The 11,861-nt window shown below is 31.1% G+C and overlaps 1 protein-coding gene across 1 annotated transcript; it reads left to right on the top strand.

Moving 5' to 3' along the window:
* The first annotated feature begins 1,694 nt into the window (after positions 1-1,694).
* Positions 1,695-3,419, top strand: LOC108333093 (dof zinc finger protein DOF3.6). Its single transcript, XM_017568426.2, has 2 exons — positions 1,695-1,970; positions 2,135-3,419. Exons 1-2 carry the CDS (start codon positions 1,920-1,922, stop codon positions 2,993-2,995), a joined length of 912 nt encoding a protein of 303 aa, XP_017423915.1. The 5' UTR covers positions 1,695-1,919; the 3' UTR covers positions 2,996-3,419.
* The last annotated feature ends 8,442 nt before the right edge of the window (positions 3,420-11,861 follow it).

The raw sequence follows: 11,861 nt of genomic DNA, 5'->3' as shown, positions 1-11,861 counted from the left end.
TTATTATAAGAAATTCCAATAAAGTAGACCAAAAGTTGTGAACATGTGCGCATATATATATATATATATATATATATATATATATATATATATATATATATATATATATATATATATATATATAGATATATATATATATATCCTTTACTTTTAAGAAGTAGACAAAATGTTGTTGTGGCTCAAATTTTAGTGCCCTTAACACATAAAATTTGTGACGTTGAATTAATAAATTTGGCATGTTTTTTCTTTGAGGAATATCTGAATTGTTTACTTTGTCTTTTATCAGTAGTTTATAGCTTACTGAGTGATGTCACTGGTGTTGGTGCTGTGCCCAAAAAGGATCTAACCACAACTTTAAGCCACTGCTTTACTGGGCCTAAGTATGAAAAAAGTAAAGCAATTACAGGCTAGCTAGTGCCAATTACTTTATATTTTAGGGTTTTGCTTTGCAACTCTTTTTTTTTTTTCAATCTGCATTTTCCCTCTCAATTACCACTTTACTGGTTTTCTTTAATTATTGTTCCTTGGACCACAATCTTTGCAAATCACGATTTTTCTGTCAATTGATCAAATCTTTGTGGTAGTGTGTGAAATTGATTTCATAAACTTAAACATGACGAATGCTCTTACACTGTCTGTGTTTACACCTTTGTGCATTTTACTCTTAAACATGTTCCAAAAGGTAATTGGAACAGACAACTATGGATAAAACAAGAGGAAAAAAAAGCTTCAAGTTAGAAGTTTGAAAGATAACTTAATATATACCAGTGCTTCATGACATTCACATATTATATATTTTTTGTTACACTACCTTTTAACTTTTTGAAATTAAAAAAAAAAAATACACTGCAATTTTATTGTTAGTTCTTGATTTTGAATGAAAAAATATTGAGAAAATGATGTTCTATATTTCATCTTTATCTTATGAACCTGATATAATGGTGAAATTAGTATTTTAATAATAATTTGAAGGTCGCAAATCTTAAAACTGTCGATTTTTTGGTTGGGAATGAAAGACACCATCATTATTTATGGTTAATACGTGTTTATGAATTTCGGATTATTATGGTTAATCACTGTGCTGTGAAAGAGGCAGAAGTCAAAAAGTACTGCAACATGTGTACGAGATTATTACTATTCTTGCATGATTAAGAATTATTCATCTTTCGACATTTTTACAATTTTAATAATCTGTATAATTCATTTTTCTTTTGTTATGTAGACTTTAATAATTCGTTTCAAATTTAATTTGTTAATCTATACAAAAGATAACAGCATGTATATAAATTTCCATTCTTATAGTAGTAATATATAACTTTTATTTGTTTTTTTTAGTGGCGGCCAATTTTAAAATTAAATAACATAAAGGGAAAAACTGGAAACAAGTTACTGCAAATTACTTTTACCTTTGTCTTGTGAACTTTATAGAGAATTATGCAGCAGAAGAAACTGGTGTAATATTGAGCAGTAAGTTGAAGGTTTTTAGAAGCAACGACTAGTATTGAATAGAATGAGAAATAGCATTGAATTTTGAGAAGAGTATGATATATATTATTATACGGCGTGGTGTTTTCATGCATGGGAGCCACCATGGCTTTTCTACGAACAAAAATTGAGAGGAAGAACGCGTGAAAAAGAAGCTTACAGGTTAAGATAGTTGCTCCACTTAAAACCCTAAAATATAATAAAACAAAAAGAGATGAGAATGGGAGAATAAGCGCAAAGCAAACAAAGTAAAGCCTCTTCTTGCTTTCCTCTCCTCCATCCTCTTCTTTTTCTCTTACTTTCTTGCCTCTGCTATTCCCTCTACCTAGTGCGATTCTACCTCCACCTTCTCCCTAAAGACCCATCAAACTTTATAAAAAAGAAACAAAAAAAAAAAACAAACACTCTCACACACACAAAAGGATCGAAGCACCATGGTTTTCTCTTCTATTCCAGTCTATTTAGATCCTCCCAATTGGCAGCAAGTAAGGTTTCAATTATCCTCAAATCTCAGCCACAGTTTTCTAAACCCTAAAACCAAATCACAAAAAGATAAATCGTTAATATTCCTATTCCTTCTTTGCAATCTAATCTTCCTGAATATACCACATTTTTTTCATACTATTTCTCTCTTTCTTTTGCTCTGCAGCAACAAAATCAACATCAGGCAAATGGCAGTAACAGTCCTCAGATGCTTCCCACCATGCCTCAACACCCACAGGAACCTCACGTCGGAGTTCATGAAGCTGCAGGCTCAATCCGGCCCGGTTTGATGGCGGATCGGTCTAAGATTCCGGCCCAGGAAGGAGCTCTCAAGTGTCCTCGCTGTGAATCCACCAACACAAAGTTTTGCTACTTCAACAACTACAGCCTCTCTCAGCCGCGGCACTTTTGCAAGACTTGTAGGCGTTATTGGACAAGAGGTGGCGCTCTCAGGAACGTTCCTGTCGGTGGAGGATGCCGTAGGAACAAGAAGAACAAAAGGAGTCGCTCCAAATCTCCGGTTCCTACTGAGAAATCATCACTTCCCAATCCCACAAACGCTATGCCTGAGCTTATTGGTCGATTCCCACAACCTTTCATGGCCTCTCTTCAGAGTATGAACCGCTATGGTGCAGGGAACGCTGGTGTTAACTTGCGTGAGATGCAAGCTCAGAACGGTTCGCATATGGGGTTTCAAATTGGTGGTCAGGGTCATGGTTCAAGTGTTACTGCTGCTGGAGGAGGATTGGAACAGTGGCGGTTTCAGCAATTTCCTTTCTTGAATGGTTTTGACTCAGCTTCTGCTGTTTCTTCCTACCCTTTTCAAACTGAAAGTGTTGAAGGTCTGGTTGGAGATATTGCCGCAAGTTCTAGGGTTAATCAGCTGCCACCACGAGTTAAATTGGAATACAACGGTGGTTTGAATTTGTCAAGATCTCCTTTGAGTGTGTCAGAAAATAGTAACCATTACTACTCATGGACGGATTTATCCGGTCTTGCATCTTCTTCCGCTAGTCATCTCTTGTAACTTTGATGGGTTAGAGAAAAGAGAAATTCTACGGTAGACACAGAAATGTAAGGGTTTTGGTACTGTTATTTTTTTTTTATCAATAATTGAATGAGTTTCCATCTAATCAAGTCACTCTCTCTGCTGACATGATTGAACTCGTTTAGTTATTGATCCAAAAAATAACTGTACCATTAAACTCTTACATTTTTTATATCAGTTCTAGGATGGCAGCACTCCGTGTTCCACCGTCTTCACGCGTCAGTGTTAACAGAAATCAGGCTGGTAGAATTTAGTCTTCAATTGTATATTTTCTTGTCATTGGTTTTGTTTATGTTTCTTCATCGAGCCTAGTGTCTTCTATGTTCTATTGAGCTTTCTTTGTAAAACAGTGTGTGCATGTACTGTGTTTTGTTTGTTTACTGCGCGATATCATTCGGTTCAATTCTTCTTTTGATCAGTTTGTTACTCTCTTACATGCTTCGTATCATACTCGATGACTCACACTAGTGTTGCATTTCGTTCATGTATGGCGATAAGCTAGAAGCACGATAAAGCAAAGGTATCAAGACAGAAGAAAAGTGATACTGCTATATACGGTATTAAAGAACGTGCCACTGATCCACACTAACATTTATCGAGGCAGTGTTTCTCGGGATAACTTTGTTAGAAATTTCAAGCTTGAGCACTTTTCTCGTATCTTGCAGCCTCTCTATACAAGTTTACATTATCTTAATCAAAGTCATAAACATGGTTTTGCATACAAAGGTTGATTGTGTCGTGCATCTTGGAGGCCATAAACAGATAACATGAACAATAAAAAAGATATAGCAAGTTGGATAGTTCAGACAACTAGACTAAACATTATGGTAAGTCACTCTTTCCTTTTTCTCTTGATTTTTCTTTTCTTTTCTTTCTCTCTTCCGTGCATTTGCTCGTACTTCAGTTGCTATGGGGTTTCGCACGCACTCAAGATTTATTCTGAGAAAAACTTCTCAGAAACTTGACTGTGTTGACAGTCAGTCATTTAACGTCCATGGCTCTTTACCTGTCCTCAAAATTGTCGCAAAATCAGAATTCCGAGGAAGCTCCAATCATTGTACTTTCAGCATATTCGTTGTAGGAAGTTTCCTTATCGCGTTGCGAATTTTCAGTTAAGAGTATTCACTTACACAAGCTGGAAGTAAAAAATGAGTGTGAATGGGAGAGAAAAAAAGGAAGAGAGATCGATGGGCAGTGAGAGAAACTCGTAAAGAAAATATACATTCGATATGAGTCAACAGGCAAGACTAAGACTTTACGATGTTGTAATTATGAAATTAGATTCATAAGCTGGGACGTACAAATTTGTTTGTTTTTGAGGTTGAAAGTTGAAGTAAGATAACCAATCTTAGAAGACGCCAAAATGCCACTCAAAACCATGCAATTCGACCGAACTAAAGTCGGTGAGTATTCTAGAACTTGTTCAGCAGAATGATGCAAGAAAGAAACACAAATAATGAATGCATCATTTTAGGTCATATTATATTATGCACTCGAAAACAAAAGGAAAAGGAAAAGACTGGAGAAGATAAATGTGAACTTTTTTCTACGTATAATGATGTAAATCGCTCACCATCCACACTTGAGTTATCCGTGCGCTTCAGAGGTAACTGAATGCATGTGTTCAAACACTAATAATTACTAACTTTATTATTACAATACCACTGAGAATAAATGAAGTTATCTTTTAAAAAAGAAAAAGCAGATGATAACTTTTGTAAGGACCAATGCTGCCTTTCAACAACGAATAAAGCAACACGACCAACAGTGACCAATCCAGACAAAAGCTCTCTCCGTGTCTGTGTTTCGTCAGCTAGTCATGGGACGTCTTAGCCAGCAGAAGATGGTTACCCTAATTCCAAAAATGTCGGTGTGAGTGGTTATTAAACGTGGTTAGTTGCATTATTTAATAGTTTTTTAGTTATAATTAATTATTGTTAGACATCATTCTTAATATAAATATTATATATGGTAATAGAGTTCATTAATTACTTGTTTTTAAGATTAGGAGTTAAAAGAGACATGAGTAAGAGTTTATAAATAGTTGATGTATTTTTTTTAAAATGTGTGACGGCAAGTAATAATATTAAAAAAAATTATCCAAAGAGCTAGAAAATTGATATCGGATTTAGAAAGCTTCAGTGTTTAAAAAGAGCTAGAAAATTTGAGAAAGATAGTCAATCAATCTTGTAAACAGTAAGACGATCTTAAAATGAATGCTATTGGAAGGTTGTTGAAGATGGATGTGAAGAACTATCTAATACCATGAATTGGTCAAATGCCTAATTAAAAGCATTGATAGAAGTGTGTGTGAGGGACAATTGTACTAAGTTGTGGACGAGTCCTGTTTTGAAAAGATTACAAGTGCAAAATTTAAAAAAAAAAGTGAGATATATTGGAAAAGCCACATAAAAGAGACATTTGCATAAAGTATGTGAGACTTCAAACTCTTAGAAGCGAACTTGAGTATGAGGATGAAAGAGGCTAAAGGAATAGCCAAATACATCTCTTGGATTGAGACCATGGTGAATCAACTTGGAAGAAATGGAGAAACATTGCTCATTAGACAAGTAGTGGAGAAAATCTTGAGGTTGTTAACCAATGACTTTGAAAATATACTATGCATTATTGAGGAGTCCAAAGACTTGCCAACACTCTCATAAAGCTCGATGGGGATAGCTCGATGGAGCATGTAGATAGCCCAGATATCTTGCTAGAGCAAGTGGACATCTTGAAAATTTTGTTTGACACCTAGGTAGCTCAGTGGAGCAGACAAATAGCTTGGTTAAATTGGTGATCAAGTGGAAAGCTCAGATAACTTGGTGAGGCGTAAGTGGTGTATTTGTACAAATCAAATAACTCGAACATATGCAAAGATGAACTTGTTACTTAAAAGTTACAACTTGCAAAAGGTTATTTGCAACAATAATTGAAAATGAAGTTAGAGACAATGCAAAATTACATTCAAACTTTAAAGAAATTAGGTTTTGCATAAATGACGTCTAGAACTTGAACAAGAAGTTTCAAATTTGCAAGAAAATTTTCAAGTTAAAAAGGATCTTAAGAGTTGCATTGGAAGTATAAGACAAGAAGTGGTGACTTTCAAAAAGAGCTCAACCTATTGACAAGAACCTAACTAGGGACAAGGCGTCCAAAGTTGAAAACAAGAAGCCAAAGCAAAGAAGAAATCAATAATAAAAAAAAAAAAAAACAAGTCCGTCACAATTAAAGCAAAATCGATCATGAATATAGTAAAGAATCTAACATCATGAAAATAACAAACAAAAAGTTACTACACATGAAAAACCGTGACAAAGAATATATGGATATAATAAAAAAATATTTAAGTTTACAAGAGAATTTTGTTAGATAAATTTAAATGTGATTAGTCACATTTAATAATTTTTTTATTATAATTAATTATGTTAGAAGATTGTAAAGGTGAAACATGTTTATTATTCATATACTTGTTGTTCTGTCTTCAAAATACACCAATTTTTTGAATACCAATTTTAGTATATTTTTAATACTCAGCAGAAAAAGAAATAAATTCAATCGATAATCCAGACTAAAATCTAAAAGAAACCTATTACATATCTCTCTACACTTTCTTTCGAGAATGGCACAAATTAAGGTATTTTTATCGAAATTGAACCTTTTTTTAGTAAAATATGTAAGATAATGGTGGAACTTTAAACCACAGTCATGAATAGTTTTATATATTTCTGTATCTCTGATGTATGAAAGTTAGAGAGAGTTTGAGGAAAAGACGTAAAGAGCAATGTGGCCTAAATTTGCAGGGTTGCCGCAACCGGCGAATGAACCAAATTCACGCATTTTTCGTGGATTAGAGAGAAATAATGTTCCAAGTATTCGAAAGGTGTTTTCAGAAGCAGTAAAAGAAAAAAAGCAGCAATAATGACAGTGTTTCAAGCATAAGTGAAGAAACCTACACCATTGATTGAGTGTGATGAATTGCAAGACAAAAGAGACCCTTGGATTTGCTTTGTTTCCCTTTCCATTGTTTCATTTTACCCTATCGTATATATGTATCTTCTAATTCTTTTTCTATGTTCTGACTTTTTCTTTCGACAGTGGCGTGGGACCTTAACCTTACGTGTTCATGGCATGGCAGATACCGTTACCAACTTAACTTAGAGTCGCCAATGTATTTTTTCTAAAATGTAATTTTGCTCTTATATAGATCTAAATCCTTTAACCAAGAAATTGTTGGAAATTTAAGTGTGTCTAAATCCTATATTGAATAGAAATGAGAAAGTAGAATACTGTATTAAGATGAAAGATCCATTAATTCATTGTTTAAGGTTTTGGATAAAGAGTAGTATCAATCACTTATATAGCTGGACTCATATCTCATTAGTATTGTGTCTTCAACCTTCTCTTCAAGAAAAACTTTAAAAAAAGTTACAATTTTACATAGCACGCACATCATTTTTTTAATGGGAAAAGTTACCTTCACACATTTCAAACCAGACAGAAACTAGCGAGTAACACACATTTCAAACCAGACAGAAACTAGCGAGTAACATTGTTAGATGAAGATGGAAAGTAAGAAAAGAGAGACAGAGGCAAAAGAAAAGCAAAGGTTGCTATGTATAGTCTCAGTTTGTACAATTTTATGTGCCACACACTTATGTTTTCCTTTCTAGGTCTGTGTATCATCACCCTTTTTGTTCCAAAAAAAATTATAATTATATTTTTGTTAAGAGATAAATTTTAAGTTTAACTTAATTTCATAAGATTAGTTTGTAATATAAGATTAGTACCTACTCATATTTTAAAACAAAAATATTATTCATTTGTTTAAAATATTATTCATTTGCGATGAATAGGTGTAAAGCAGTAAATGGAAATGTAAATGTAATGTTTGTATATTATCACCCTTATTTAGAATTTACCTTTTTTGTGCGTTAGGAAAATAAATAATTATAAGAGTTAGTTTAAATTGAAATGAAAATATATATTCAAATTTAATTAAATTAAATACTATCTTTTAAACAAAATTAATTATTCACATTCCCAAAATCATTTCCAAATCTCTGAAATTACATTTTGGAACACTCGTTTTCGAATTCTCTTTTATATTTCGGAATGACTATTCTAGAATTCATTTTCAGATCCAGAAATATCTTCTAAAATCCAATACAGATAAAAAAAAGAATTTTGAAACATCCATTTTGGAATATATTTCTAGATTTGAAAATAACTTTTTGAAACACCTATTCTAATTTTTTTTTTATATTTCTAAATTCAAAATGTATTTCTAAATTTAGAAATACATTCGAGAACCGTCATTCTGGAATAAAAAAAAATTCCAAACCAAGTATTCTAAAATTTATTCGACTTCTAAAATAAATAAAAAAATGCATTATTTTGTACTTTGGAGTCCAGAATGCATTTCCGAATCCAGAAATACATTCCGATAAAAACAAAATAAATCACCAAGGTGTCCCTTAACATTGCATTCAACCAGACCACTGTATAACGTAGAATAGCAATAATTTTCATCCCAAGATAAAGGTAATGAAGGAGCTGTAGTTTCTCTCTATCAACATCCTCCACCTACAAAGAGGAAACAAAATGGAGAGGAATGCAATGGTTACATTACAGCGCAGATAAAGGTAAATGAGGTTATCTTTTTACTTTTTACTCAGGGGTAGAATGGGTATTAACAAATTATGAAGTTGAAAAGGAGATAATTGGGTGCAGGAAGTGGCAGCCTCCTAATCATCCGCAGATTGACCCATAGTAGACATTGAAAATCTTTTACCCAAATGGGTTTATACAAAATATAAGACTATTACTTTATGCACTCCCATAATTACTAACTGTACCTTCAAATACTAGGAAAAGACTTAAACATCTTTCACCATTCCACAACACACCCCGCTTCCACCACAGTCCCATAGCAGGAAGAAGAAGAGAGAAAATGCAGAAAAAAAAAAGAATTTTTCAAAACATATTACATGTATTTTGGAAAGCTTTTTCCAAAGCACATTTCATATATGAGTATTTCAAAAACTCATTCCGGAAGACATTTTATGAGTTTCGGAAAATTCTTTTCAAAATCTCCATTTCAAAAATATTGTTTTGGAATATTTTGTATATTTTACGAAAATTTTGTTCAGAGAATCATATTCTGAAAATTTCGCTCCGGAAATGTTGTTCTGGAAAACTTCAAAATACCTAATCCGGAAGTCAATTTTCTGAAGGTAAAGCGGTCATTTGAAAAGTTTAAGGGAGTGCACAAAGAAATTCAGTGGGAGAAGGAAGTACAAACCATATATACCTTACTGACACTGGCCCAAGATAAAATATATACATATAATAATTTCAGTAACTGTTTCTGATATACATGTTTTTTTGAAAAAAATTATTTTTATTGTTTTGATAAGTATTTATATGTTGTAATAAATGTTTCCTATTTTTATATTAATATAAGTAATAATTATTGTTGGTGTATTTGGTGATGTAGCCACGTAACGTGTGAAAGTTTCCTTCTTGCGGAAATATGGTTTCAACGGGATTGTTTCTTCAAGCAAAGGCTTTCCTGTTATAGAAGAAAAGACAAGAATAAAGTTGAAAGATTAGGTTCCTTTCTAATAGTAATTATAACAATAAAATAAAAAAAGCTAACACCATCTCAGTCATATCATTCTCACTACAAAAAGGAATTTTTCTGCATTAAACCCAATTAAAATGCTAAGCATCATTAAGCATGCTTAAGTAAATATACTTATAAAGTCATAGCCATCATTTATTATTTGCTTCCATCCTATTCATACATCCAATTTACACTTCTTCCCAAAGTATATCAAATCATTCCAAAATAAAGTTAGAGTGTCTGATAATTTTTTTTTAATTATGAAAATAGTTAAATTTGAAAAAAAAATATTAAAATAAGTTAACACAATTTTACAATGAAAAAATTGAGTCAAAATGACAATTTTTTTCATAAATTTTAAACTAAAGCTATGTTATCCTATCCTAGCACAATTAAATCATTTTGAAATGTATTTATAAGAAAATAACTTAATAACTATATTTATTTTTAATAAAAAAGTATGAGAAACTTTTTGAGTAATTTTTATCAAAAAAGAAAAAAGAGAGAAGAGTTTTGGATGAACCAATATGGTAGAATGTGGAAAAATCACATACTTTTATTTTATTAAAAGAGAGAAAAGTAAAGCTGACCTTGTCTGCAGCAGCCGAGTTAGGATTATCTCCATTTTTGAATATTCCATGGATTTTATTTTTTTCATTTTATATATGGAAATCCAAGAAAGGTTGTTGTTGAGTTGACAAAAAGTATATGATGGCTCTTTTTAATAAATATAAAAAAAGATAACCTAGTTTCAAATCTCAACTTTTCGTTTTCATTCTCTATTTTTCTTTTATTTTCATCCATTTTCACCTTCAATAACATATATTTATCAGGTTTAGACACATTTTTTTTTATTAAAAAAAATAAAATATAAGCAATTCAATTAAACTTTCAACAAATTATAACTTGTTTACTTATAAGTTAATCAGTAAAAAAAAATCTCCTCTATTTAAAATAATAATAATTTGTTTTAATTTATAAAAAATATATTCTTTCTTTAAAAAGTTGTTTTAGAGGGAAGTTCATGTATAAGAGAGACTTTTCAACTAAATAAATGAATCTCATATAGTTTACTTTGAGCCGAAAGCTCGCCGGACCCTCTCTTTTTTCGTTTTCTTTGCCTTTTCTTTTTAGTTTTCTCAATTCTCTAATATCTATCTAATTTCCACTAGTTATTTATGTCTCTCTACAAATACATTTCATTAGTTAAAAAGGTGATTAAAAGTATAACATTTTCAACTAATTATAATTTCACTTTTTTAATAATCAGAATTTGATTTTTAATTAATTAGAATTTGTTTCTTAAAGTAGTTTCTTTTACTATAGAATTGCTTTACTTTTAGTTTTTTAGTTATATTTGCAGAGATTTCAAAGTTTCACCGATACAAGCAGTTGAAAAATATATCTTTTAAATTGATTCATCTTTTTTATATTAAAATAAAGGTTACAAATACAATCAAAAGGGATAAATTTGGTCGAAAAATAATTATTTCAAAATTCAAAGACATTTTCTACTTAAAATTGTTGATAACATAATAAATTTAGGGTTAAATATGTTTTTAGTCCCTAAACTATTGGTCGTTTCTGGTTTTCGTCCCTCTTTCAAAGTAAGGTACAATTTGGTCCTCATTCTTTTCGAAACTTTGGTTTTAGTCCTCAAAAACTAACACCGTTAAAAATGTGCTGACGTGGCTAACGGGAGACTGACACACAACTTTTTTTTCAATGTTTCTCACCTTTTCTCCCCTTCTCTCTCTTGGATCCATCTTCCACCCAGAATATTGTATGGTTTCGGATTGGTTTTCTTTGGACTTCAGTTTTTAAAATACCAAAACATATTTCAGAAAATGACATTAGTATAATAAAAATATATATTTCATAATAAAAGAATATATATTTGTTTAGTTTAATAAAATCTTAAAAATATTGTTAAATCTTGTAATTTTTTTAATTTTAAACTAACATAAACAAATGGCTTTGGCCAATATATATTTTAATTTAAGTAGTAATATATATATATATATATATATATATATATATATATATATATATATATATATATATATATATATATATATGAATAAAGTTATAAAAATACTTATATTTATTTACTGCAAGAAAAAATTAATTAAAAGTTATAAAAAAAATTATCAAAACATTTTACCTTTGCCACTGTAAGCTACAAAGGTGTTATTACAAAGGTGTTATTACCACCATATT

This window comes from Vigna angularis, chromosome 11 (genome assembly GCF_016808095.1).
Source record: "Vigna angularis cultivar LongXiaoDou No.4 chromosome 11, ASM1680809v1, whole genome shotgun sequence".
NCBI lineage: Eukaryota > Viridiplantae > Streptophyta > Magnoliopsida > Fabales > Fabaceae > Vigna > Vigna angularis.
This window is presented reverse-complemented; position numbering and strand designations above follow the sequence as displayed.